The 27,996-nt window shown below is 35.5% G+C and overlaps 1 protein-coding gene across 1 annotated transcript in view; it reads right to left on the minus strand.

Annotated features, from left to right (window-relative positions):
- The window catches only part of ADAMTS19 (ADAM metallopeptidase with thrombospondin type 1 motif 19), a 74,060-nt gene that overhangs the window by 39,273 nt on the left and 6,791 nt on the right, over nt 1–27,996 (minus strand). The window contains exons 3-10 of the mRNA XM_042822921.1: nt 17,717–17,857; nt 16,398–16,548; nt 12,152–12,253; nt 8,431–8,561; nt 7,305–7,474; nt 4,370–4,497; nt 2,273–2,393; nt 20–100 (exon numbers count right to left, since the gene is read on the minus strand). Coding sequence (XP_042678855.1) covers nt 20–100; nt 2,273–2,393; nt 4,370–4,497; nt 7,305–7,474; nt 8,431–8,561; nt 12,152–12,253; nt 16,398–16,548; nt 17,717–17,857 — 1,025 coding nt within the window. The remainder of the gene's footprint in view (nt 1–19; nt 101–2,272; nt 2,394–4,369; nt 4,498–7,304; nt 7,475–8,430; nt 8,562–12,151; nt 12,254–16,397; nt 16,549–17,716; nt 17,858–27,996) is intronic.

Raw genomic sequence — 27,996 nt, forward strand, 5'->3', positions numbered from 1 at the left:
ACTAAACCATGATACTTACCTAAGTAACTGTGAGCTGGTTTTTCTTCCACAACTTTGATTCTCCTTGCTCCTGCAGGTATCACCAAAGCTTCCACATAACCTAGACATGAGACCAAATGTCCAAATGTACTGAGTTAAATAGAACTCTATAGAAATGTACATCTTGCATGGTTTTTTTATTTCCTCTCTCCAATTCTGTTTTTGAAATTTAGAAAGTTATAATTTGTATAACAATGGCATTCAAAAAAAGATTATAGTCATTAACAAATGATGATACTGTGCCTTGTACATAATATATATAGTGTGATATAAACATTTAAACATATTTTAACAGTGTGGCAGAATAAAATATAGGGAGAATTAGCAAGGAATACACTGGGTCTAGGACAGATGAAACCACGTAACATAATGCTATTATCACATCAGGCAATGGCAAAAGAATTCTTATTTCATTCCGCAAGTAGAGATATCATTAGAAAATATATATAGAAAATCATCCAACTATTTTCTTTCTTTTTTTTTTTTTGTATTCGTATTTTGTATTTTGTGATCCTGCTTTCTTGCTGTAGTGTTCAATTGCTGCTATGAATGACTTTGAAGTATGTTATTACAGTTAATGTAATAAAGTTATTGTAGTACATTAAAATTGGTTCCATACAGTGTGGGAAAAGACATGTTTAGTTTTTAGTAAGTTGTTTAGTTTAGAAATTTGCTTTAAGTAAAAAGAGGTGAAAAGGCAAGGCAGGTGGAAAATACTGTGTTATAAATAAATCATATTTGAGATTATCTAGGTGAACTTCAAATAGTGGGCTGTAAAACAAATTTTTATTCTTCCCAGCTACGTAATTCTGTCTAGGATAACACTGAGCACTTACAGAATCTTCTCAACAAATTGGAAGCATGATTATTAGGTAACTGCAAAGGATCATTTATATCATTTCTTTAAGAGCAAATAACATTTTCCATTTATTGCTATTATTGACATTCCAGCTTCTTGGGAAATAAAACAACACAGCTGCGATTAGATGGCAATACTATAATATTGATTATATAATATATACATAATAATACAACATAAATAAACATAATATAATATGGATTGACAAAGAACTCTGAATGATTCTGAGAAGGTTTTGGAAATTCACATTAGCGTAAAAGATTGCTGACACGCTGCTATTTCTACTAGCTGTCACTTCCTCTGTAGTATAATCCATGGTTTGGGATCCTTGTTCTGCACTACTTTCAGTTTAAGATCCCAGAAGAAACATCTGAAGATTATGATTTTTGTTTTTTAACTGATGATTGCATGAATGAAATGCATTAAAGTCCATAACTGTCCAAGAAGATACTGTCTGACTTTAATTACATTATTTTATTATATGATTTACTTACTGTATTGAAATTTGGTGCATTTTATACACCACAAACAAAAAGTCTAACAGCAAACAAATGCTGAAAACAATTGCCCAAACATTCTTTCAAAGGAAAGACTTAAATAAGAGAAGGTATACATGGTGCATGATTGAATTCACTAGGATATCAGTCTCTCACTCTGTCAACTGTATGGGGCCGTAGTCAGTCATCTTGTTCAAAGAACAAATCATAAGACTGTCTGAAAATCTAATATTCATTCTGCACCAGAAAATCTTTTTAGTTTTTACATTATGTTGCCATTAACATAAAATAATGAAAAGATATGACTTCTCTACACATTTGACTTTATAATCTCTCAATGCTTCATTTAATGATACCACTCTGGGTAACCAAAGATAATTCGGATATTTATTTTGAATAATATTACATTGATCTAAATATTGTAAGAATTCACAATTTAATTACATACTAAACACACAAAAACAATACTTTGCAGATTTCTAGCAATCATTTCTGTGAAATAATATGTCTCTAGGATAGAAAAATCAGATAATTTGCTCGTGTATTTTGCAGCATTATAGAAATAATCATTTACTTTTATGTTAAATATTGAACATGATTGGAGTGAGATTGATTTCAAAAATATCTTTTGTAGATATCTCAGGAACGTGATTTAGCAGAGGGTTGTTAGAGTTTGGGTAGTACGCTTAGGTTGCAGTTGGTCTTGATGATCTTGAAAGTCTTTTCTAACCTGAGCAACTCTCTGATTCTGTGATTCTATTATTCTAGATCTGAAACTGATAAACTGCATCTCTTTAAAAAAAAAACATATCTCACTTCTAGTACTCAGAGTAATCAAAATAACACGTTTTTGAGCCTTGTAAATAATTAGACTTACCTGCTCCTCTGGTATGGTTAAAGTCACCTTTAATGACCTTGCAAGACTTTCCATTACCATTGCATACACCACAATGATCTTCACGAGCCAGAGAGCCTATTATACCGTCACAGCCAAATTTCTGTGGAGAAGAAAATAAAGCTGTTTAAGTAATGGTCTACATTTGTTATAAGGCTGCAGATATATCACACCATTTTTCCGGATGACCTAACATTTACAATTCAGGTTTGATGTCAGGCCTCTTCAGAATGAGGGTTTCACTATTGGATATCTTGATATCTGTTCTATACTAACTTCTCCTGTGATTCTACTTATGGTGCACTCACTCTTCCTATATGGTTGACCAACACTACCAGCTGCTCTCCAAGATGAATCTGGCACAGTTGAACCACTATACAAAACATTCCATTGGCCTTCCTCCCCAGTGACCTCAGTTTGTGTTGTTTTAGTATTTTTCATTCAAAACACGGGAGGTTTTTTCTCTCTCCCATAATAATAAAGTACCATCTTCAGTTACTCCGCATAGCATGTGAACATACCTGGAATGTAAGTATAAAATTTATTTGTATTTTATGGAGTATTTGGTTTAGTATTAGAAGTCTTTAGAGATGGCATTTACTAAAGAAGCACTCTTACATTACTAAATTAGAGGTATTTCTGTCAAGTATTATCACTGCTCCTTTGTCAACAGAAATAGAGTTATAATGAAGTTCATTTAATATGAAATAAAAATCTTTTGAAGACCAGAAAGGCCAACACATGGTAATCTTGTGCGCTGTATAACTGCACCTCATTAAACCAATAAAACTTCAGCACTGTTTGATAAGTGATGAAGATAAAAACTAGGCTAAAAAGGAAATGAAAAATTCTTGTAAGAACAGAAAACATGGTCTGCTACAGATCAGCTTGTTTTCAAGCATGTCAAGATTGTTACTTCATGTTATGCAAACAATTCTTAATAGAACTGTTCTACTGAAAAGAAAAAAGAAAACAACATTAACAGTTTATGGTATTAGGGTTCCAAGAGCTGCGTATCTAAAATGATATATTTGGAAGACTTAAATACCTAACTCGACAGCTGTAGACCAGAAGTTCTTCATTATCTGTTGTTTGAAAAGACAAGCTAAAATGCGGAAGATACAAAAAAATTGTATTTTCAAATTCGATTAGCAGATATCTCTCTGACTCTTGATATATCAAGAATACAATTCAGTCTTTGATGGGTTTGGCTTCAGGCTTTTTTTGTCTTTATTAGCCAGACAGATATGAAAAGTGGATAATAAAACAAAACAACAGGTTTTTCATGAAAAATGGACTATATGTCCTCTTTATGATCTCCTATAACTGGTGAGCAAAAAACCAGTTCGGTGAAGTATTTAAGTATTGTGTAATTGTTGCACACAGTCATTTGAGAAAGACTTATTATACATACACATCTCCATTTGCATGGAGACACAGATGCATGTATGCATCTGTAAGCTAATTTATTATAGCATCTAGTGATGAATCTGTATTAAAGGTTACTTTTTCTGCTGAATTCAGTGTATGCAATGAGAAGTGGATCAAGCTAAAAACAGCCCTGAGGGATTTATATGAAAGAGTTTCTATATGAGGCACTATAAAAGTGTCAAAAGAACTTCTATAAACCAAATGAATTTTCAGGACCATAAACAGAAGAAGCCCTCTGTTTTAGTTATCTGTAAATTATAATCTTTGGCTTATTTGGATGTAAAATCTGTACTGTTGACAGAATTCAGCTCACATATGCAGATCCCATAGCAACATTTCCCATTCTGTTGAAAGCTGTGTCTTCACTCAACTTTAGAAGATGAATTCAATTATCCAATGTGCTGCAGTTTGTTATAATCAGCCATACGTGGGATGCATATTCCTGCAGCTAAATCTTCAGCAACTTCAGATAATGTGTTCCAATGAGTGAAAAGAGTTAAAATATTTTAGTATGATACATAAAGAAACATTCAGTCTTGGCCATGCATTTTGCAAAATTCCATCAGAGAAGTAACACATATTCATAACAAATACTTGCACCCACACACATGTACATACATATCCATTTTCTAAAGAAGTAATTTATACCTGGCATCTACCATCTGCACAGATGTCTAACCCATGCTGGCCACAGGAAGTCCCATCCATCACCTTTTCTGTTAGAAGAATGGGTTGATCCTTTCCAGACGGTGTACAGAATAAGGCACATGGCTTTTCTTTAGTAGCAATTCATAGAAAAAAAAAAGAGGTCGTGAAAGGTCAGTTAACAAATAAAAAAAAAATCAACAGTATTTTAAAAGTTGATTTATACTTATCTTTTCAGTATGAATCTACATTAGTATAAGAAGTCATCTTGGTTAATGTGGGGGGAAAAAAAAAGCCAAACCAACAAACCAACACACATTTTCTGTCCTTTTCTCATGTTTGTAGAACTCAAGTTCTTTTTCCTCCTAGAACATACTTCTGCTTTAAACTTGGCTTACATCATACTCCTGTCATGTTCATTGCTACAATTAAGAATACACACATTTCAACTGATGGAATATTTTGGTTGTAATCTATACTTTCATTCTACTAAACTTCTGACAGATCATAAATATTGGTTAAAAAAGAAAGTTAACACTTTCCAGATTTTCTAACTATGCAGGTCATAGAGGGAAAAAGAAAAAAAAAAAAAAAAAAAATTGAGTAACTGAAACACCCTGGGAAGAAAAATATAAGGATTTACAAAGTCCACATTTTAAAAAAAGACAAAATACTGAACACATTCTTTCTAACATCTCTACCACAGTCATGTAACTTTCTACTACATTTCTACAGCATTCTGCAAATCATTTTCATTTTGAAAAGAATTAAAAAGAAATTTTATCTACGTGGCCATGTATTCCACAGGGTCATCATTTATAAATAATGAAGTTTTTTCTATCACTGCCAAAGTAATAACAAATAAAATAAGTCTCCTCTCAGTGGTCAACTGAGTACAAAATCACATAACTTTTTATATCTTTAATTACAAGTGCATTAACTCAGAACTCTTTTCCAAATCTTTTTCAGATTCTTGAAAGGATAATGTCAATCTTGAAATTGAAACTGATTTCATTTGGATGCATTCTACACCACTCATACTTCATGCTGACTTTTAGATTCCTGGAGTGCATTTTTATTAGTAAATTAAACAGTTCCAGGAAACATTCAAGGGCACTAGTGCTCTACTGTCTGTACAGTTAAACTGTAAAACAGCCTGTGGCACATTTTTTGCCTGTGCCATCTAGCACTAGCTGAGTCTAAACTAGAAACTGCCGCTTGAAAAGGGCCATTTCCAGAAAGCAGCTTGGATGCTACCTTCTTTTTCAGAGTGTTAGATAGCTGAGAAGTATGGACACAGGCCTTCTCTGCCAGCTCACTTGCAAACCAGAGAGCAGTCTGGGCACATTTAACATACTAAAATTGACATAGCTCTGGGTATCTCCAGGGGAAAAATACAATCAGATGTGATCTTTTTTGCTAATACATGAAGCCAGTTAGACACAAGCCACCTCCAGTTCAGAAGCATGAGACTCTGCCTGAGCTTGTAGGTTCTGCATTTCTGCTATATTGCTTAAACAGTAAAGTAAAAGTCACCTGGTACCTACAAGAACCGCATGCATCAGAATTCTTCAAAAGAGTACTTTAATAGCAAATTTACAAACTACAATTTTTTAAGGACACTGAACTCAAAAAGACAAAAACAAACAAAAAAAACCAAAAACAACAACAACAACAACAAAAAAACCAACCAGAATCAAGGAATGATTTATGTTAGAAATGCCCTGAAAGATGGTCCAGTTCCAGTCTGCCTCCAGTGTACAGGGACACCTTCTACTAGATCACATTGCCCAAAGCCCCATCCATCCTGGTCTTGAACATCTTAAGGTGAACAATCTAAAACTTCTCTGGGCAAAGTAAAAAATTACTTCATGATGTCTAAACTAAACCTTCTTTATTTTTAAAGCCATAACCCCCTGTCCTTTCAGTACAGTCCCTGGCAAAGAGGAGCTTTTCATCTTTCTTGCAGATCCACTTTAGATACTGGTGGGCCATTGTGAGGTCTCCCCAGTGCCTTTTCTCCTCCAGGCTGAACAATCCCAGGTCTCTCAGGCCATCTTAATAGTAGAGATGCTGATCGTCCTCATGGCCCTATAGCTGATCTCACTCAAGCAACAGCAACTACTTTCGACATGGTGCACAGTTCAGTCCTCATAAAGTCCAGGAGGGAAAATATCTAAGGATTTGGGAAAAACGAACTTTTGTAACACTGGCATTATTCAGCTTATGTCCAGTTTTGTGCCTCCTTAGTGCAGCTTAAGCCATGAACATGCTTGATGAAAATAGTCATCCATTCTCAATGGAAAATGGGAATGTGTCGACATTTTTCATCAGATGACTGAATTATTCCAAGTCAGATTGAAAATTTATGATCCTTAGGATATATGTCAAATGTTTATGCTCTAAAATGAAATTTGGTAAAATAAAGCCAGATTGATTCAGTAGATAAGGGCCTTTCAAATACATGAAGAGAATTTTCTTTACTCTGAAAGAAGAATAACAAGTTTTCATTGTGCCACCTTCAGTCTTCTATATAATCTCATAATTTAGCGTTAAAAAAATCTTCTTTTAGATGGACGTATGTTCACCTAGGTTTGTTGTGTAGGATAATAACTTCACATTTTTCAGGATTCAGCAAAATCTGTCCTTTGTAATGCTTGTGATAATTTGTCTTGAGGGAAATATCAATGGCAATTGAATACTTACAGTATTTTCCTGTCAGTCTTGGCACAACTTTACTAGTAGTTGTAAAGATTCTTAATTTCTCAGCTTAACTGTTTTCAGTCCTTAACTCTTTCTGCTTGCTTTTCTTCTGTTGTTGTTGTGTTTGATCAGTTCATTGGTTTGTTTTCATTTTGCTTTTGCTTTTAAATTATTGCTATTTATTAAAGAAAGTATAATAACAATTTGGGAAATGTGAGAGATGTCTTCGACTTACCATTATCAATGACAGCCTGCCATTGGTGCACATGCTTCTGATATGAAGATCTGACACTGAAAGCCTGGCACTGCCAGTCTCTGAAGGCAGGCACGCCAGCAGGACAGGAAGGATTTTCACATATTCTATACTGCATCACGGGGCCATGACACTCACCTTCAACACCCAGACTAGAAATGATGGCATAAATATAGTCATTTATTATTAGCAATATCTATAAACATACAGCATAACTTGTTTAAGATAAACACAAACAATTTAAATAGCAGTTTTATTGATGACATAATATTAAAAAATCACTCACAGTAAACTCACATGTTTGACTTCTGTTTGGACTGGCTGCATTACAGGTAATGGTGCTAAACCATAACTTACACTTGATCCCAAAGAAGCACTAGTATTACTAGGGATGTTTAGCACAGAGAACCTTCATTAAAGTTTTGGTAAAGTTCAGGTGATTTTTCTATTGTTGCTTTCTATTGTTGAACTGAGCCAGGAATGCAAGTGAAAGGACATATAATGCCTGCCTTAATAGAGATTTGTTACCTCTCCATTTTTTTTAACATATGTTGTGTTACAAAATTTAGGCAAAACTCTTTTTTCCTGATGTATAAGTTGTGATTGTAGGCATTAATGAATACATGCAGAATAGTGAACTGCAAAAAATTGGAGTTACTTACCGAAAATGTTGCCTGGAAAAATGAATTTAAGTGAAATTGAAACATCATTAAATTCCACAAAGTTTTTAGGCATGCTACTGGAAGTAGTATTTAGATGGGAGGATATAAAATAGCCTCTTTTCAATCTAAGGACTCTGTTAACTATTGTTTATTAGCATAGCCTCCCCTTTCCCTTTCCCTATTTTTCTTTACCAAAATGAAAAGACAAGAATTATGTACTGGCACTCTGCAAGCCAAAAATTATGCATTTAGTTTTCTCTTTGATCTTCAGGTGAAGCTATAAACAAAAGCTTTAACATGCAACTGAAAAAATCAAATACTTAGTTCATCTAGGCCTTTTCAGTATTCATTACTTATAAGATAGCAATATCTTAATGAGGTTCTGTACTGGAACAATTTAAATTCTGTTCAGAAAAATAGAATTGGAATCCTGAACTTATTTTTACCCAGGACATTTGCGCTGTCGACTGCTGATTCCAGTGTTGCAAGTACGGCTGCAAGTGCTCCACATGCTCCATTCCCCCTCCATATGTTCCACCAATGTTGTCCGATTGGTACATTCTCCAGCCTTACACCACTAAATAAAAATTCATCAGTTAGGTAAATAAATTAAGGTATATGCAAAACAACTCACTACTCCACAAGGCAGAATCCAAATATTTTGTTCAAAAGATTTCATATGAGTCAGGAGTATCTCCTCCTACTGTTTTCGCAGCTCTCTCTCCTGTATTAGCGACCTTCCTCTAGCTCTTTGTCCAAGTACCAAGTGCAACTCTTGTCTACAAGCTCATGCTGAAGTTCATTTTCAACACAGGGTGCCTCTGGAAAAGAAATGGTTTCCAGATCACACTGTCCACTTTGTTTGAGGCTGGGCCCTGCTTAGGAAAATGCTTCTGGGTCCAGCCAAAACACATTGCAGGGATTGCCCATTTCCTGAATCAGATGATCACGGTACTGTGTTTTGGGCTGTGCCCCCAGCTTGACTGGTTCACTAGTATAGGTATAGCTAGTATTTATCACTGATAATCCAGTGACAATTGTAACATGAAATTCTATGAGTAACATGAATACTATGAATTGGAGAAAAAACAAGATTTTTTCACAACTTGCATTCAAAGAGACAGGAATGGAATCCTCCATAGACTAGTGCTGAAAAAGTCAACTGAACTTCTGACATTTATTTAAAGAAGTCCAGAATACCACCTCAATAATCTTGTATTTATCTGTCATTTCCCATGATAACAGCAATTTCTCACTATCCAATCACAATTCTTATGCTTTGTAGCCTATGTCCATATCTTGTGACAAGCACTATACATTTGCAAAACACTAGTACTTATCAATTTACACCAGCTGAAAATCTTTTTCATTGTGTTCTGGTTTCAACTGGGACAGACTTGATTTTCCTCATAGTGTCTGATATGCTATGTTTTGGTATGAAGATAAAAACAGTACTGATAACACACTGATGTTTTAGTTGCTAAGTAGTGCTGTACAGAGCCAAGGACATTTTCACTTCATTTCAATTTCATTTTCTCAGCTTCTTGTACAGCCCTTCCAGACAGGTGAATGGGAGGCACAAAGAGCCAGGAGGGGATAGATCCAGGACAGCTGAGCTAAACTGGTCAAAGAGATATTCCAACTGTATAGAATCATGTGGAGGAAAAAAAAAAAAACAAGAAAAAAAAAAAAACCTTTTAAACTGAGGCGACTTGGCCACAGCAGTTGCTGGTGCTCAGGGACTATCCAGGCATCGGTTATCAGCTGGTGAGCAAGTGGTATTTGTATCATTTGTTTTGTGTATACATATACATATGTATCTAGTTATTATCATTATTGTTATTTCTCTTCTTTTCTATCCTACTTAACAGTTTAAATGTCAGCATATGAGTTCTACCTATTTATTTTTCTATTCTGTCTCCCATCAGTGGGTTTGGGTCAGTGCTAGGATCAGTGGGTTTGGCTGCTTGTCACATTAAACACATGAAATATGAGATTTCCACAATTATAAAGCAGTAAGGCTATAGTAGACAACAACGAATTAATGTCATTGACTATGAACTTAACACATTTATCTTTGCACTCTAGATTACTGGTGTTACTATTTAATAGATAAAGTACATCACAAACTCATATCTTGAAAGGAACAAAACATGCCAATAATAAAGACAATAAAGACCTTTGTAACTTTTATAAAATAATTCTGTTATCTGCACTGTGTGCAATAAAACCTTGTCTAGCATTAAATTTTATCTACAGTTTCTACCTGATCAATTGAGCTTAATTTTCTGCCCTAAACTATAGCATTGCAATCATGACATAATTTACCAAATTTGAGAAGTCTTCATAGAGCTGTTTAAATTTTTGCATTGAACACACAATCAGAAACAACAAATTTTGTAATTTGATATTTCAGACTGAACATGCTCATGTTTATTTAATCATATTCCTTCAGATAGACAGGCAAAAAAGAGTTTTCTCTAGAGACTGCATCTTCCTCATGGGGAGTTTGAGGGATGCTTAGAAATCCTTTACTTATATGACAGATGAGCTGGAATGAGCTTAAACCTAGAGAGGCTAAGCAAATGATACTCAAACCACTTCCCAATATCCTAAGCAAATAATACGAGACAAGAATATATCATCTCTACAACCTAAGACATAAAGTAAACAAGAAGAAGTATCTCTTCTAATTCTCTGAGATGTTTCAGTAATGTCTGCTTAGTTTTCTACTGCTAGTCATAAATAAGGTGTCCCTGCAGCTTGACACAAAACTCTCTGAGCCATTTGAATTTGAATCAGTAATATTTCTTACACTTACTACTTATTTCCCTCCAACTAGCTAAGCTCCTCATAGGTTCTCCCAGGACTCATGTCATGTCACTACCATATAATAATGTCTTCACAACTACCAACAAGAACAAGTTGTCTGCAATTACTTGTTATTATCACTTTTTTGCAAATGAATTAATGACGTACAATGATGTTCAGAACATACACTAATTTTGGGCTGTCTGAATGTTCAAATGGCTGTGGTTGTATTACAGAAAAATCTGGGTCTCAATGAGTTCCACTATTTTCTTATTCCACACCAGAGGCACACTAGTGTCAACATAAAGAATATAAACTTGAACAAAAGATATGTCTATGTCTTTCCAAATGTTGATTCCAGACAAACCATCATGCATGTATCAGAATCAAAAGATCATAACAAATGTAAGACTTTTAGAAATATGACAATTAATGCACTCTGGTTTTTCTTCAGTGTACAAAAATTTTACTACTTGAAAAATTTAGCTGATTGATTTATTTGCTCTTCTTAGAATCATTGAATGGCTTGTGTTGGAAGGGATCATAAGAATCATCAAGTTCCAAACCCCTGCCACAGGCAGGGTCACAAGCCTCCACAAACCTCCAGAAGATGAGGGATATGATGACAGTCCTTGGTGACTGCAATATGACTCAAAGAGCCAATCACTCCAGAAGGAGACTGCTGTCAGCACAGTATCATGAAAATCCCAAGACACATGCATATTTCTGTTATGTTATCTATTTACTGAAAAGTATCTAACTACTTTACAGTTCTATTCACACAGCAGCAGCATTATTATAACATGAAAGCTCCTGAAGAACAACAATTAATGTAAGGCAGACTTCAGGTGACCATTAATTTCTCCTTGACAACATATTTGCAGTGACATTAATTGTTCCTTTTGGTGTACGGACACTGTAAATTCCTCTTTAAGCTTATCCTAACTAGTTAAATTGCAAATCTGATTTTACGTGGAAATTGGAGCTGAAATTTTTCTGTCTTCCAAAGCTTATGCTTCTGCTCACAACAAGCAGGGCAACAATGGCATTCCATTCATAAACATGACACAAAAACAAAGCAAGACTGAAATAGAACAGTGCAAGCATCAAAACAGGTGGCTTTGATTAACTTTTTAAAAGCATTTCATTGCTTGTATGGAAATGTATTTTTGTACTATGTCTAGATTATATAATAGAAAATACATAGTTCATTTTATTATGTATGTATAGTTTTCATGAAAATTGAGGTAAGCAGTAACTTTAAACAAATGCAAAGACATATTCAGTTTTTCCTTAAATGTCAGGTGTTCAGTGTAACTTATGTTGCTTTATTACTTCTGCTGTAGGAAAACATACCTTTCCAGTCTCACAGTCTGTTCCATCCATAGGTGGATCCAGTTTAGTTTTGCATTCCTTCTCACTTTCCACCTTACACCACAACCCAGTGCATATGACATGCTGAAAACCAAGTATATAGGTATATAGGTATACTATAAAGTATGAAACCTGTCTTAAGAAAAGTTACTTTCTGCACATAATTCAGTAATTTTATAATAAAGTTACCAGCTTCAAGATATTAAAAATAGGCTAAAAGTGGACAAAAATCAGTAAGGGCAAATTGTGCTTCACTTTCTATTAATCACTGACACATGATACAAGCCAAGCTAGTGTGCTGACAGAAAGGGGAAAGAAATCCCTGAGTTTAACCCTAGAGGTCATGGTCTGTGCATACTCCAGCACTGACAAAGCACATAGGAATAACTTTGCACCATGTTATGAACATGTAGGTGTGCAGATGCACTCCAACTAGGACTGAAAGATGTATGACAATGCTAAGGCCGAAAGGAGGATTCTACTTCTGTTCACTAGCACACAAATCAGGAAAACCACTGGGCACCTGGATAAAACTAAATTTTTTAGCATCATTTTAGAAACAGGTGAGTACAAGGGATGTGCTTCTTAACAACATTTGGAGCTTTCAGAACTCCATATTAATCCATATTTTCACTCATTTTATTTAGAATCATGGAAACATAAAGGTTGGAAAAGACCTCTAAGATTTTTGAACCCAGGGCTGCCAGAAGACATGGCTTTTTTGTGACTGAAATGATTTGGTACATTGGTAAAACTACTGAGAGTCTCTGTTTCCTTTATATTATGCATGAAAATTGTATGACAAACCTTATGCTGTTGTGAAAAGTCTTAGTGCGCAGGAAACGTGCTCTAATGAACAATGAACGACTGTATCAATTTTTTAAAAAGGCAAAGATTGCAGAGGGCTCAGGATTGAAGCAGCCACATTCACCTCTGGTTCATTCTGCTGCAGTTTTGTGTCAAAGCAGAACTGACATGACAACAGTCAGGCTATGGTAATCCTAAAATTTAGCTATAGAAGACCTACGCTGTGTTCAGAATAGTTTTTAACAAATATTTTTCAATATCAAATTGTAATTATTGTCCTTATTCCAAAGATAATCTGTATTTCTAAAATTATTTTTATAAATACACTTCAAGATAAAACTTGACAGCAACAGGACTTCTTCAAATAGTGAAGAAAAGACAGCGTATCCCATGTTCAGGACTAACTGCTTCCACTTCTACTGTGAAATGATTGACTGCAGTGCTGCCACAACTCAGCCTCACTGAAACAAAAATATATGCTATTCTATTGGTCCTAATTAATGTCTTCATTCATCAGAGATTGCATCTGAAGAAAACTTACCCAGATTTTCAAAAACTAAAGTCAAATTTTCACATACTGATGTATGTTTTCCACTTTTTTGATTTCCAAATATTTTCAACATTTTTCTTCTCTTGAAAAAAAAAAACCAATACTTCTATTAAGAATACGTGAATTTGAGAATGATGCATACTACAAGACCTTCTCTAGAAATCTGCAGTGCTTCATGTTGAGACTGATTTGAAAACCAGCAGAAATCCGGAGACCGCTATCAGTAGTACAGTCACCCAAAATTCAGAGCACAAACTTCTGAAATGCAAATTTACTGCTCTAGGTAGAAAGCTTTATCCATTCATAATATGTATAGTTACGTTCACAGAGGTTTAGTGGCTATCATAACCACAATAAAATAGCAGTTACAATTAGACTAAGGTGGAAAATTAGAGTAACTGGAAGTGATGAAAGTATACTAATGATATTAAACTATTCCTAATCTGTAAAATACTTTTTTTGTGTATACAATACAAAACAAAATATTGCCAAGCATACATGAATTATTTTTTCTTAAAGATTAGGCTAGTAGTTAATCTGAGTTTTTAACATTTGAAATTTAATAAAATATAACATATAAGTCACAACGTTACAGAATTCCTTTATTTTTAAGGGCTTTTAAAAAGAGCAAGGGAGATCAGTGTGCGTGATAGGGATACTTTTCCAATCATCTGGAAAGAGGATCCAGCTGAAAGGAAGGAATGGATACAAAATGAGCATTTCAGTACTGTATATGTGCAAAGTCAAGATTGTTTACAGTGTGGTGGTGGATATGAGGATGGATATTTCTCCAGGGCTATAATGTTTCCATGACTTTCTCTCTTTTCATTGTGATCTTTCCCTGAAATGTCTTAAAAATCACCATGAAATACAACCAGTCTCCTACTTTAAAAAGATCGCAGCTGTGTTATGACAGGAATTGTTTTAGTGGAGCTGACTAGATAGCACTCACATCCTGGACTTTAATCTTGAAAGCCAGCATTCAATAGTTCAATGATTATATTCAATTGTCAAGTTCTACATTTAATCATCGAGAACTACTTCTGGGCCATGATCTCGCTATCTGTTATGCAAAACAATGTTAGGTCTAATTGATTCTTGTGTGAGACATCATGGGCATAAAAGCGAACTTGGCTCCTTTACAAGATAAGCACAGTGACATGACATAAATTTTGTACCCAGAGATCCACTCACACTTTTCTTAGGCTCTATAAATTTTGCTCAGGATATGAAAAAGAAGTTCTTTAAATGAAGCTGAAAAGAAAAAAAATGCTGTCTAGATACTACTCATGCAAGAGTGAGGCTCACTTAGGAAAATACAGGAGTAGAAATTCAGTGGTGCTTTCAGTGCCTTACTTTAGACATTAAATCACAAAAAGGAATTCCAGATAGCAAGTGAAAATCGTTGGTACATGCAGTATTTCTCAGAGGCTGCGATGTAAGACGACTGCAAATAATTATGGAGTGCTGTTCAATAATAGAATTTGTAGGAAATTCTGAATGTACCACTGATATTATCATTCTGATATCATTAAGAAAACTGATTTTCATTATTATTCAGTTGTTTTCTTAGTTGAATAGCTGTCAAAAAAAGAAATGAACTTGTTTAAAAAAAAGACTGCATGAAGTCTGTGGTCAAACCAACTCCCAGTGAGAAAAAAATGTAAGACTGACTTAGTTCATGATTTATCTTCTACATAGTTATGGTGAAGTGCATGAATCCATCAGCAAATAGAACAGATTCAAGAAATCCTTGGCTATAAACTGTTGGATTTACTGAAGTTTAACTGAATCTTTAAGGAGAATGTTTCTCACTCATTTCTTGGCTTCTGGACAATAACTGTAACCACAGTAAACTGCCAGTTACTGGCAAAAATGTATGCAGTAATAAATGAACATAGTTTGGCCTTCATGGAAAATTCAGTGGTTGCCAATGCACAATAAAATAATTATTGTAATAAATTGATATTGCAACTTCAGAAGTACTGTTTTAGTTGTAAAAGAGTCTTCCATGCACTGATTTCTCTAACGGAAGACAGAATAATCTGCATAGTTAAAATAGTGAACTTTGCATTAACTTCATAATATGGAAAATGAAAGAATTTGGTAAATTCAACATATTCGTTATTTCCATCTAACATCATCAGATTTCAAGAGAAAGATGATAAAAAATTGACTACAAACATCATAATAATAAATAATAATAATAAATAAATAATAATAAATAATATCAGTGTTACACAGTCCACGTACATGGAGAATTTTTGGAAACTTTGTATAGCTTAATTCTAGCTCAACTTAAATGGCAATATCTTTTTTTTTTTTTTTTTTTTTTTTTTTTGTATGTGTTCTGTCTATTGCTCTGAGATTCCTTTTTGCTAGAGAAATCTTATTTAACTGCACTGGAAATCCTACTGCCATGGCACTACATGGCTCAGCCTGAGCTCACAGGGTACAACGCTGCAAATCAGGGTCTATTCAGAGAACCCAGATAACACCACTGTAACACCACTGTTTTCACTCTGAGATTCAATACTCAAAGCATAATGAAACTGAACCCACACACAAAATCTGGTCCCAGTGGAATAAACAGTAAATATTCCATTTGTTGCAATGAGGTGGCTTCACACTTCACACTTTGCAATTCTCTATTTCTAAAGCACGAGGAACACATCACTGATGAAGAAGAACTTGACTCAGTATGTTTTGAGATGCAAAGCAAGCCTTACAAGATAAACAAATGAGAATGCTTATTTTAACCTGAGAAAAGCACAATGCAAATGAGCTTCAAAGTTGATATGTCCTCATAAACAGAAATGACTGAATTATAAGTTGGTGGATATATTCTCTGAAGTATATCCCCATTCTTACCTGCATTTCTTGGCAAAATGAAGCAGTTGGCCCAAAAATAATCTGACATTGCTCATCTGCAGTGTATGTCATCCCTGGGAGCTTGGAGGGAATAATCACAGAATTGAGGCTTTGAGGATTCGTCTGTAGCAGACAGTTACTGGCCTTTGACCTGGCAATGTATGGAGATTCATATGCTGAGCAATCTGAAAGAACTTGATCATCATGCTGATTTATACATGCATTAGATGTTGTACATTAGAGGAATACGGACTCACGATTTCTTTTTTTTTTTTTTTCGTAAGAATTGAACTGTCATTCAGAGAAATGACTCCGCATAAATTAATGTCTGCTTTCTTGAAAGAAGTTAATGGTGTTTTGATTTGTACATTTGCAGAAAAATTATCAGAAGTACTAGGAATTTCAGGAATATTCTGGATAGCATTTTAGTATTAACGTTACTTAACTGATTATGGCTTGGATAGAAATTGAAACAGCTATTAACAAGTGGAATATTGATAATGCACAGACAGTTATGCAGCTTGTTTTTCACGTCCACTAATATTTTAAATGAATAATTTCAGTTTATATACATATATATATATATATTTAAAAATACATACATTTCTGAGCCAGTAGACAGAACTTCAACATTTCTCAACAACTGAAGAAAAAAAGATTTGAAAATGCCTAAACCTATTTAATGCATCAGTTCATGGACATACGAATTCTGCTGAGATTCAGTACAAATTCAAACTTCAAATATAATTTCAATTAACTATTTCAGAATCATAAAGCAGACTTCAGGACTGCTTAAATCTTTTAAGTAAATTCCCAATAGATATATCTGTGAATTTAAGATTCTATTTTGAGAGATAAGAATGAAAATGAGCGTTTTAATTTGGTTTCTAGGCATACTACACTCTATCAAATACCTCCCAGTAACTTAAAGGAATTAGTGTAATTAAATTGCATAGCACTGAATGGCACAACACAAATCATAAAATCTATACAATGTTTAGAAGTTGTTTTCTGTCCAGCCTTATTCAATGTATACTATATTAAAATACTTTAATGTATTTTAAAATGAAATTTTATGCATATATATACATACAAACACATTCAAAAATTGAGCATATGAGTATAAATAATTGCCAAAAATAGATAAATTTTAATCTGCCAAATAATATCTAGCGCATGTTTTAAGTTATTTTGATGGGCTATGCAAGTGGAAGATCCTTTTCAATCTCCCAGTGAAAGGCTGAAATTTTTTTCAGGTTACTTACTGCAACTATTTGTAAAATATACATGTTATGAGTTATGTTTATTGAAAGATACACCTGAGAAATCTTTCCAGATCTTCCCTGCTGCAGCGGGACCATGAAACGTCACCAAGATTCTGTCCTTTAATCCATTCTCCAGACATGATATGGAGACCATCTGCACAGGATGGGTGGTCATTGTCGTGGTTTATTCCCATGCTGAATTTTCAAGTTTTTAAAAGGAAAACAAAACACAACACAATAACAAGCTGTTTTCAGAAAAGTTTGCTAGTTAAAATCCTTACAAGAGATTAAGAGAAACTCATTTTCTCCATTACATTTTTCACAGAAATACACAGAATCATATTTGAAGGATTAGACTATTGAAGGATTAGACCATTGAAAAGTCAAAACAAAGCTTCATTATTTGTTTAGAAATACTATGTTCTAATCAGCCTAAATCTAATCACTAAATATATATTTTGGACAGCTTTTTAAAATTCAGAACTGAACTAGTATGTTCCAGTTGTACTTTTCTTGATAATAACCAAAGCACTGGAAACTACTTTTTAAGATCAGTGAATTCTACTTATATTTACACTATGACTTGATCTTAATTCTGTGGTTATTCCAGAGGGAATTGGTTTGTTGAAATTTTAGAGAACAATAAAATACTTACCAGTTTATTACTATTGTGTCTAAAGAGAAATCATCTAATTGTCTTTACAGTGACTGCTGTTAGAAATAATATTGATGGATTTATTCATTCATTTATAACATTATGAATTTATTTAACATGATTTATGATGTTTTGGTTTTTAATAATATTTTAAAGACTTGGCAGCCATATACCACCTCTGTAAGTTCTCAGATAAAGCGCTGCAAAGCAATGAAAAATTCAACTAAAAAAATCTACTAAAAAAATCTACTAAAAATCTACTTCAGAATGTTCCTGTTGCTAAAGACTCATTATCACTCTTACTGAAAACAGGTAACAACCAAGGAAAAAGACACTTAAAAAAACAAAAAAAAGTTTCATAAAATTTTAAGAAGGAACTAAGGGCAAACATCCTTCTCTAACATTGGGAGAAATAAATGAAGTACTTCTAGTTGGTTTTAAAAATAAGCATGAGACAACTCTGAAGACCACTGAATTCAGATTCAAGCTGGTGCTGGAATTTTGCATCCCTGGTCTGCCCTGCAAGAAAACAAAACTTTCTAGTGCACAAAGCTGTACACCTTGTATTCATTCCCTCAGCTGAAGAGCAGACAGAGGGCTTAGAAAACACAAGGCTGAGAGGTTTCTCACTTCAGTAGAAAGCTAGAATGCATTGTGCTTAATCATATTTCACCATAAGGCAATGGCCAAAGGGCAAAAAAAAAAAAAATCCTGTCACCACTTCACTTTCCACCTTTACTCTGTTCCCAAATTCTCTGTTGACTAGACGAAATTTTACATGAATTCTGGAAGCTGCATTACCACGTTTTCCTTAATAAAATGAATTTAGCTTCATAGAATCATAGAATCATGAAAGTTGGACAAGACCTCTAAGATCATCTAGCCCAACCATACACCTAATACCAATATTGCCCACTAACCATGTCCCTGAATCCACATCTCTACATTTCTTGAACACTTCAAGGGATACTGATGCCATCATTTCCCTGGGCAGCCTATTCCACTGTTCAACCATTCTCCCAGAGAAGAAATCCCTTGTAGAGGATATAAAACCCAAGTAGGTCTTTTTTATGCTTATTAGAGTCTCTATAATTAATTATATAAGAGTTGTATATCTATAATTAGTACTTATCAAAGTATACTATAATTTGGAGCACTGGATTAGCTGTTTCTGCATTGATGGAATAATTTTGTGAGTTGTAAACAGTATAACTGAGGTAAACAACACTGTTTTACTATCAAGAGACACTCTAGAGGAGATGCTCTGGTAGTTTCCTTACATTCTTCTTACATATGAGTATTATTTTTTATATTTGAGAGCTGCATTGAAAGTACAGTCCCCTATTTTATTATGTAGACCCATGACATCAGAGGCAGATGGTGATGGTATGGCAGTAGAGGGTGAATCTTTCCACCAATATTCTGTTACGTTTTGTTGCTGTTTGACAGATGGCAGCAGAGGGGCAGTCTGACAAAATGGCGTCTGACATGGAAGTGTGGATGAATCACAGGTGAGTCTCTGAATTCCTTCATGTGGAAAAATGGCACCTAATGACACTAATCATTTGTTGAACATTTAAGGAGACAAAACGGCAGATGTGAGCACAGTGAGGCTATGGGTAGGGCTCTTCAGCAGTACTGACAGTGACAATGAGTCACATCTGTTGCTACAGAATTTATAATTGCATTACATAGGCTCTTCTTCGTGGTCAGCAAAAATGCATACCAAACAGTGATTATGGTGTTGACAAAACAGTATTTTGTAGCTGAGAATCTGCTCTACCAAATAGTGTTATTGTGTTCCTCAAGATGCAGTTCCAGGGCCAGTTCAACATTCTTCTCAAAGAGAAGAGAAGACTGTAATGTACCTCCAGTAGGTATGCAGATCACAAAGAACAGGGAGATGCTGTTGGCTCTCTGGAGGGATAAGAGGCCTTCTAAGAAGTATCAGGAACAGTGACACATGAGGCAATCAGCAATGGCATGAAGTTGAAGTTGAATTCTAGTGCTGCACCTGGATGCAATACTGCTGCACACAGGTACAGAGAGAATCCATCACTGGGAGATGGATGACTGTGGAAGAGCTCAGCAGAAAGAGACCTGGGGGTACTGGTGGAAGCAGGCACAGCATGAGCCAGAATTGTGCTCAGCAGCCAACAGGGCAAACTGCATGAAGGCATTGATTGAAGGCATTAATCACTGCATAACCAAGCTGACTAAAAGGGGAGGATTCTCCTACTACCTTCGGCATTCATGCAGTATCAAAATCTGTATGCAGTTCTGAGCTCCATAATATAAAAAGGACGTTCAGGTGCGTGAATGTGTTCTGGAGGGGGGCAGGAAAGCTGGTAATAGGGCTGGAAGCCATGTCCTGTGAGGAGAGGCCGAGGACACTTAGTTTGCCTAGTCTGGAGAAGAGAAGGCCAAGAGGTGACCTCCTTTCTCTCTACAACTTCCTGAAGAGAGGAAGCAGGGAGGGAGGTGCTGGTCTCCTCTCCCTGAGAATCAATGACTGGATGTGCAGCAAGAGAACCCAGCTGCACAGCTTGAGGTTCAGACTGATTATCAGGAAAAGCATCTTTACTGTTAGGCTGGTTAACAACTGGAACAGGCTTCCTAGCAAGGTGGTTGATACACCATTGTAGTAGGCGACGCCCAACGCTGTAGCGCTGTAGCTAGTCTGTGCCCCCGAGGCATTTGGGCAACCCTCTTAATAGCACGCTTTAACTTTCAGTTCTCTCTGAAATGCTCAAGGAACTGGACTTTACAATCGTTGAAGATTGCTTCCAGCTCCATTCCCCACCCCAAGCCACAAGGTGCTCAGGCAATTGAATTCAGTGACTTTGTATAGGTTCCTTCCAATAGAATCACCCTACTCTACTTTATCCAGCTCTGCCCTCTCCTCTGCCCCGCTCTCCTGCCTTACCTTACCCTGTTTTACCTCAAGTATTATATCTGAAGGAACTGTAACAGAACATACAGAAACTAGAAATTTGCTTTGCTGAGAGCACTGGAGACAGATGTTGCTTACATTTCTTAAAGTTACATGTCCTTATTTGTAAAGAAGTCATTCATCATTATATATATACTGTGATCTGGTACAAAGCAGTTGCAACACACAAATGCTCAAAATCTTTTTGATGTGATTAATCTTGGAGCTGATGATTTGTGGGACAAAGAAAGTTGTTATGAACAAAAGACCCTGCAGATGAGCAAACAAGCTCAACATCTACTTGCGCCACACATCAACACACACGAGGCGCCTGGCTTCTACATGTGATCAAGAGGGTGTTGCTCGGGTACAAAAGACTGTAAGCATGTACAATAAAGATCTTTATTCTGCATCTCCAAGAGATTCCATGCCTCTCTTGCTGCACCAGCAATGGAGCCCGTAGCACTCTTGCTGCGATTGGTGCCTGAACAGGGTCACAAAAGGCAGACCAGTCTGGAGAGTGCTGAATGAAGACCTATCGAGAGAGTGCTGAAAGAAGATCTATCAAGAGAAAGATGAAGGAAGCCTTACCGAGAGAGCATTGAGAGAAGTGCGAGGCTCAACACAGAAGTCTGTACGTGGAAGTGTTGAGAGAAATGTGGTGATGTTTCATCACACAGCCAGAATCACTTTTTCAGGACCAAGGTGAGCAACAGGGAACAACGGAAACAAGTATAACAAAGGAGGAGGAGATAGTTTGTAAAATAATGAAAACAATTTTGCAGAAGCATCACACTAAAGTGGAAAGCTTCAATTTAAGCTCTCCTAAGGTAGAAGTAGTAGATGGAGCTACAATTTCTGACACAGAAGCGTGGGAAAAAGCAGTGAGATGCTTTCTGAACCTGTGGCTAAAGACTTCTTGGGTTCCTGGAGATTGGTTTTTGAATCACTAAAAGAATATGCGAAATTCATGGTCCCAACAGAGCCGACGGCTCTTCCTGTGGTGGAAGCCACTGTAAATGACAGCGATGACAATGGCCCTTCATCCCCCAGAATAGTGAGTCTGAGGGAGGAACCAGACTTGCAACCCCCCGATCCACATGAAGTTTGGCAAGCGATTGGCAAAGAACGGAGGCGGGAGGGGGACTGACATCATTCAGAGATTGCATTCAGCTCTCACCTGCCCTGCAATTTCGGTTTTTGGATCAAGGCTCAGCTCTCCCTGTACCAGTAATCTGTTGAGCTCTGTTATGAAAAGTTACACTCTTCATCCTCGTGATTGCAAGACCTTGGCACAATTGACAGGTTCTCAATACACGATGTGGGTGGGCTTTTGGAGAGAATCTGCACAACAAAAGGCGCTGGAGCAGAAGCTATTGGAGCTCATCAACTCGCTGCAGAGTGTGCAGCCCCAGAGCCTATGGATAAGCCTATGGCTCATCCACCACCACAAGCACTTGGGGCTCATTGTAAGCCTGTGGGGGCAGGAGCTGCAGAAATCTACTGCTGAGACGTATGCTCGTGTTTGGAACCTCACTCGTTCCAGCTGTTGGCATTGATAAAGTGTATCTTTCTGAACCTTTTAGCTGTTGTAGCAGTTGCTCAATGCTCCAGAAAATTCTAAGATAAAAGATCATGGTATGCAGATTGAGAAGACATAACAATATTGAAAGTATGCTTGAAAGTTGTGCGTGTCTGAGTTCATCTGATATCAGTCAAATGCTTTAGAGCAGCAGACAGCTGAAACTGGTGAAAATAACTGCTTTGCAGATGTGAAGTAAACTTCAATAAACAGGTTCCTGATTTTAAAGCTGTTATTCTCTATAGTAGTAGTGTAGTTTTTCATACAAGAGAGGGAATCTTTCTCTTATAAACAGATTCCTTTTTTCTTTCTGTTAAAAGAAAACATTATGGGATATTTGTGGGAATCCAAAGATTCTCTTCTTTACAAAAAGGATCAGAGATTGACTAGAAGCAGATATTCAAGGTGAATGCATGTAGCTAATTTAGAAAACAGTATCTGCTCTAAAAAAAAGACCAACTCTAATTCTCTTCCAGTACTTTAGCTCTTATACTCTTTTAGAAGTTATATTCAGCTTTGAATTTCAAGTATACCCCACAAATATCCGCATGAACCCATCAGGATTAATTTGTCAATACACTTCCTCTTACAAATGAAATACACTTAAAAGAATTCTCAGTAAGTTCTGCAAAGCCTCAAAATCAATGAAATGAACACCCAGTTAAGAAGGCAAGTGCAGGACACAATGTTAATATCAACTAATTAGATCCATAGAGAGTACACGAAGAGTGTGTTAAAAAAGCAATGGATCCTGCTCTGAAACAATTTCAAAAATCTTTTTCTGCATACATAATGTTGATTTCTTCTGCAGTATGGTAATAACTGCATATCTTTATCTGACCAAGTATCAACTACACTACTTCATAACAGTAGATACCAATGTCTTGTCTTCCAGTTTCTTTTTCCACATATTTATGCATGTATTTATGTACAAAATAGGCATAATTAAGCATAACATTATGTACAATAATGTGTGAACAGACACTGTCATCCCTTTATCCTTTAGCATTCTTTAGCAAGAAAGTAAAGTATGTGTATCTATTTCTTCATTAAGGACACAAAAAAATTCTAATGCATACACTTGTAATCATGGTGTTTTGCTTTATGTACTATCAATATGAAAGTCATAACTATATCTTTCCAGTAAAAGACACCACGGAAATTATGTCAGTGTAAGGTGCTGTTCTGTTCATTTTCAGTAGAATTCATTAAGCTAGCTGGGCACATTTATCTTTCTGTCTATGAGCTCCTCTCTCCCACAGCTGTAAACACTCAGCCTTGTGCCTGGGTGAAAGAGAAAGATGTGTATGGGGGAGAAAGAGGATTTGGGAGAAGAGGAAACTTTGTAACTTTATAATTGTCTGAAAAACTATGATTTACACATAAGACAGTGCTGTATTTTAACAAGTAGTGCATCACATATATAACCAAATCAAATTCTGTTTTAAGAAGCTGAAACATTATTTTTTAACTGATAAATAAGTACACTCTGTCCATTCTGCATAGGGAATATACAGAATGAAAGTCAAAAGCATTCTACAGAGGCATTTTCTTACTGAAATATTAGCAATATTTCAATTCACACTGTGCAAAGTAACTACATTAAAAAAAAAAAAACCCAATCAGTTTAGAAGTATTTTGATAAAGAGATTTGGTCAAACAAAATTCAATAACATGATATGAGGTTGTCAAGTGAACTAAAAAGATATCTTTTTCTTATAAAACCTCCCACATTTGTTTTTAAAATCACTGCCAGGCTTTTAAATTAATTTATTTATAAGAAGAATATATATATATGCACATATATATATGTATTTTAATTGTGACATCATGCAGAAAGCTGGAAAAATCTGTGCTAAATTTGGAAAATGATCTCTGTTGATGTTCAATGTACACAATGAACAGTCAAAAAAAACCCCCCAAAAAACAAAAAAATCACCTTAATTTCTCTGTGTTTGTGTTAAAATTAAAATGAAGGCCAAAGTAAAAGACAAATATTGGTTCTATTTCTTTCTGTGAAAAATAAATTATTGTATAATTCGCTACCTGTACAATTATACGTGTATGGACAGAAGTAAGATAGACATATCTCCTTTACCATAAGGGAAGTTTATATTCTTGCAGGCACAAAATGCATTACAATTCACATACTGTAAAAATACCAACTACTACACTTTGATTTGAATTGATTATATCTGAGAACTAAGAAATAAAAGCTCTGTAATGTCAGAAGAAATAGTCTTCAATCATTATTCTGTATGTAAGTAAGTCAAATGAGGCTATTGCATACATCTTCTGGAAATAATTTTGCCTGCATTATGAAGTGCCATTTTATATTTCTTAATATAACACTCAAAAAATTCTCCTACACATTTTCCAGCATTCAAGGAATCAAATTTGCTCCAACAAACACTTCCATGTGCTTTTCTATTTTTTAATTCATTATTTTTGTTGTGTTTTACAAGTGGCAAAAGATGACCGTTATCACAACCAAATTACATTTAAGAGCATCATATTGCACCTGAACAGGAATGCTGATATTGAACTAGAAACACATGATTCAGGCACAAAGACTAAGTGGTATTAAAAAGTAATTCAGGAGCAAATATATGGAAAAACTCAGCTGAGGAAGATTAATTTAGATCTATCAATAAATTTCATTTAAAAGATTATAGAGAACACTAGCTATGGTTCAGTTTTATGGAGTCACTAACCAGAAAACAGAGCAGGGATGCGATAGATTACAAAACACAAAAGAACCCAAAGGAAATTTCAACTACCAAAGGAACCAGGAGTAGTCTGCTGAATACTCAGCGTAATAAATAAGGTACTAAATCATAAAATACAACAGTTCAGCACAAGAGATAAGCAGCAGAGACATGCTGAAAATAAAAAAAAATCAGTGAAAAAGAAGTTTATAGCACTGCAGTAGTCAAATGACTGCTGAAAAAAATAACCCTTTCAGAATGAGATGATAAGTCTCTGAATGCTGGTACCGGTCTGTACTTGCAATGTATGGTGGAATCAGGGTTACACTTGATTTCTTTTGAAATTAATGTCTTAATAAATGCTACATGTATTTACAAAGGACAACGGAGAATTTTTCAATTTACTGGAAAAAAAAAAATCATAAATATTTAACCTGTAGATTTTTTGCAAATAAATCAAAGTCATATTATGGTTACTATTACTTTAAATTAAAAAATGATAGTAATTACAAAGTATTATCCTATGTATTATTTTCAGTGTTCTCTTTTTTGTTGTATACCTGATTATACTGGAATCATCTAAGCTTATTTAACTATGGACTTGAAAATTTATATATATATAAACTTACATGACATTGAATATGTTCACAAGAATGGATTTGATAAATGAAGACAACACCACATAAGCTAGACAGAGGGTACATGGAAGCTGCTCTATTTTGTTAGTACTTTTTTTTTTTTTTGCACCTTTACAATGAAAATTTAAAATGTTATTACATTATTAAATTCATAGTGAAAATGATGATATAAACAGACCAGGAGCAGGTTACTAAATGCTATTTTCTGTATAGCTATATTATATACAGTTGATTTCTACAGTTAATGGAAAAACACCACTATATATTTTTTTGTTTGCTTTGCTTTTAAATTCGAGTCAATCATTAAAATATTTTTATAAGTGTATTTTAAAATATGTGGGCTTCACAAATGGTTGCATAAATAACATAAGGTATATTATTGACAATGAAGTGAACTGAATGGCAAGCAAGCCAGTCAGAGAATGGGAAAAGATAGAAAACAGTTTTGAAAAAACCTTTGTCTTTAATGAAAAAGTTCTGGACAAAGAAATCATAGTTAACAAGCTGACATTTAAAAAAAAAAAAAAAGAAAAGAAAAAGAGAAAAAAAAGAAATACACTTACCAAATGATTATTTCTCTTCTGCAAAACATTGCTGTGAAAATGTCTGTAATGCATTTTTGGTCTTACAAGCACGGGGCAAAAAATACAACTTGTATATCAATGAACAAATGTTAACATACACTACGTGCTCAAGTCCACCTAACATTGTAAGTTTTGCTAAAGAGCTGCCTTCCTCACCATCACTCCAATGCTTCTGCCTTCAAAAAACTGGACCTAAACATGACATGGTGTCCTGCTGCTTTGATGCAACAATAAAAATAATTTAAAGCTTTTATATAACAGTTGAATTTTCCATAATATGAATAAACATATAGTTCCTCAATGTTGTTTTTTGTTTTTTTAAAAAAAGTTTTTTTTACCAAAAGTAAATAATACAAAAGAATCATTCACCTCTGGAAGAAAGACTCATGCCAAACCAAGAAGACAGGAGGGGAAGGAAAGGGAAGGAGGGGAAACCAAATGGACGGAGGGAGGGAAGGAGAGTGGAATGGAGCTGGAAGCAATCTTCAACGATTGTGAAGTCCAGTTCCTTGAGCATTTCAGAGAGAACTGAAAGTTAAAGCGTGCTATTAAGAGGGTTGCCCAAATGCCTCGGGGGCACAGACTAGCTACAGCGCTACAGCGTTGGGCGTCGCCTACTACAATGGTGTATCAACCACCTTGCTAGGAAGCCTGTTCCAGTTGTTAACCAGCCTAACAGTAAAGATGCTTTTCCTGATAATCAGTCTGAACCTCAAGCTGTGCAGCTGGGTTCTCTTGCTGCACATCCAGTCATTGATTCTCAGGGAGAGGAGACCAGCACCTCCCTCCCTGCTTCCTCTCTTCAGGAAGTTGTAGAGAGAAAGGAGGTCACCTCTTGGCCTTCTCTTCTCCAGACTAGGCAAACTAAGTGTCCTCGGCCTCACCTCACAGGACATGGCTTCCAGCCCTGTTACCAGCTTTCCTGCCCCCCTCCAGAACACATTCACGCACCTGAACGTCCTTTTTATATTATGGAGCTCAGAACTGCATACAGATTTTGATACTGCATGAATGCCGAAGGTAGTAGGAGAATCCTCCCCTTTTAGTCAGCTTGGTTATGCAGTGATTAATGCCTTCAATTAATGCCTTCATGCAGTTTGCCCTGTTGGCTGCTGAGCACAATTCTGGCTCATGCTGTGCCTGCTTCCACCAGTACCCCCAGGTCTCTTTCTGCTGAGCTCTTCCACAGTCATCCATCTCCCAGTCTGTACCTGTGTCAGGCATTTTTCTGTCCT

The sequence above is a fragment of the Centrocercus urophasianus genome, unplaced genomic scaffold (genome assembly GCF_019232065.1).
Source record: "Centrocercus urophasianus isolate 14NV4802_14NV808 unplaced genomic scaffold, USGS_Curo_1.0 seq_21, whole genome shotgun sequence".
Classification (NCBI taxonomy): Eukaryota; Metazoa; Chordata; class Aves; order Galliformes; family Phasianidae; genus Centrocercus; species Centrocercus urophasianus.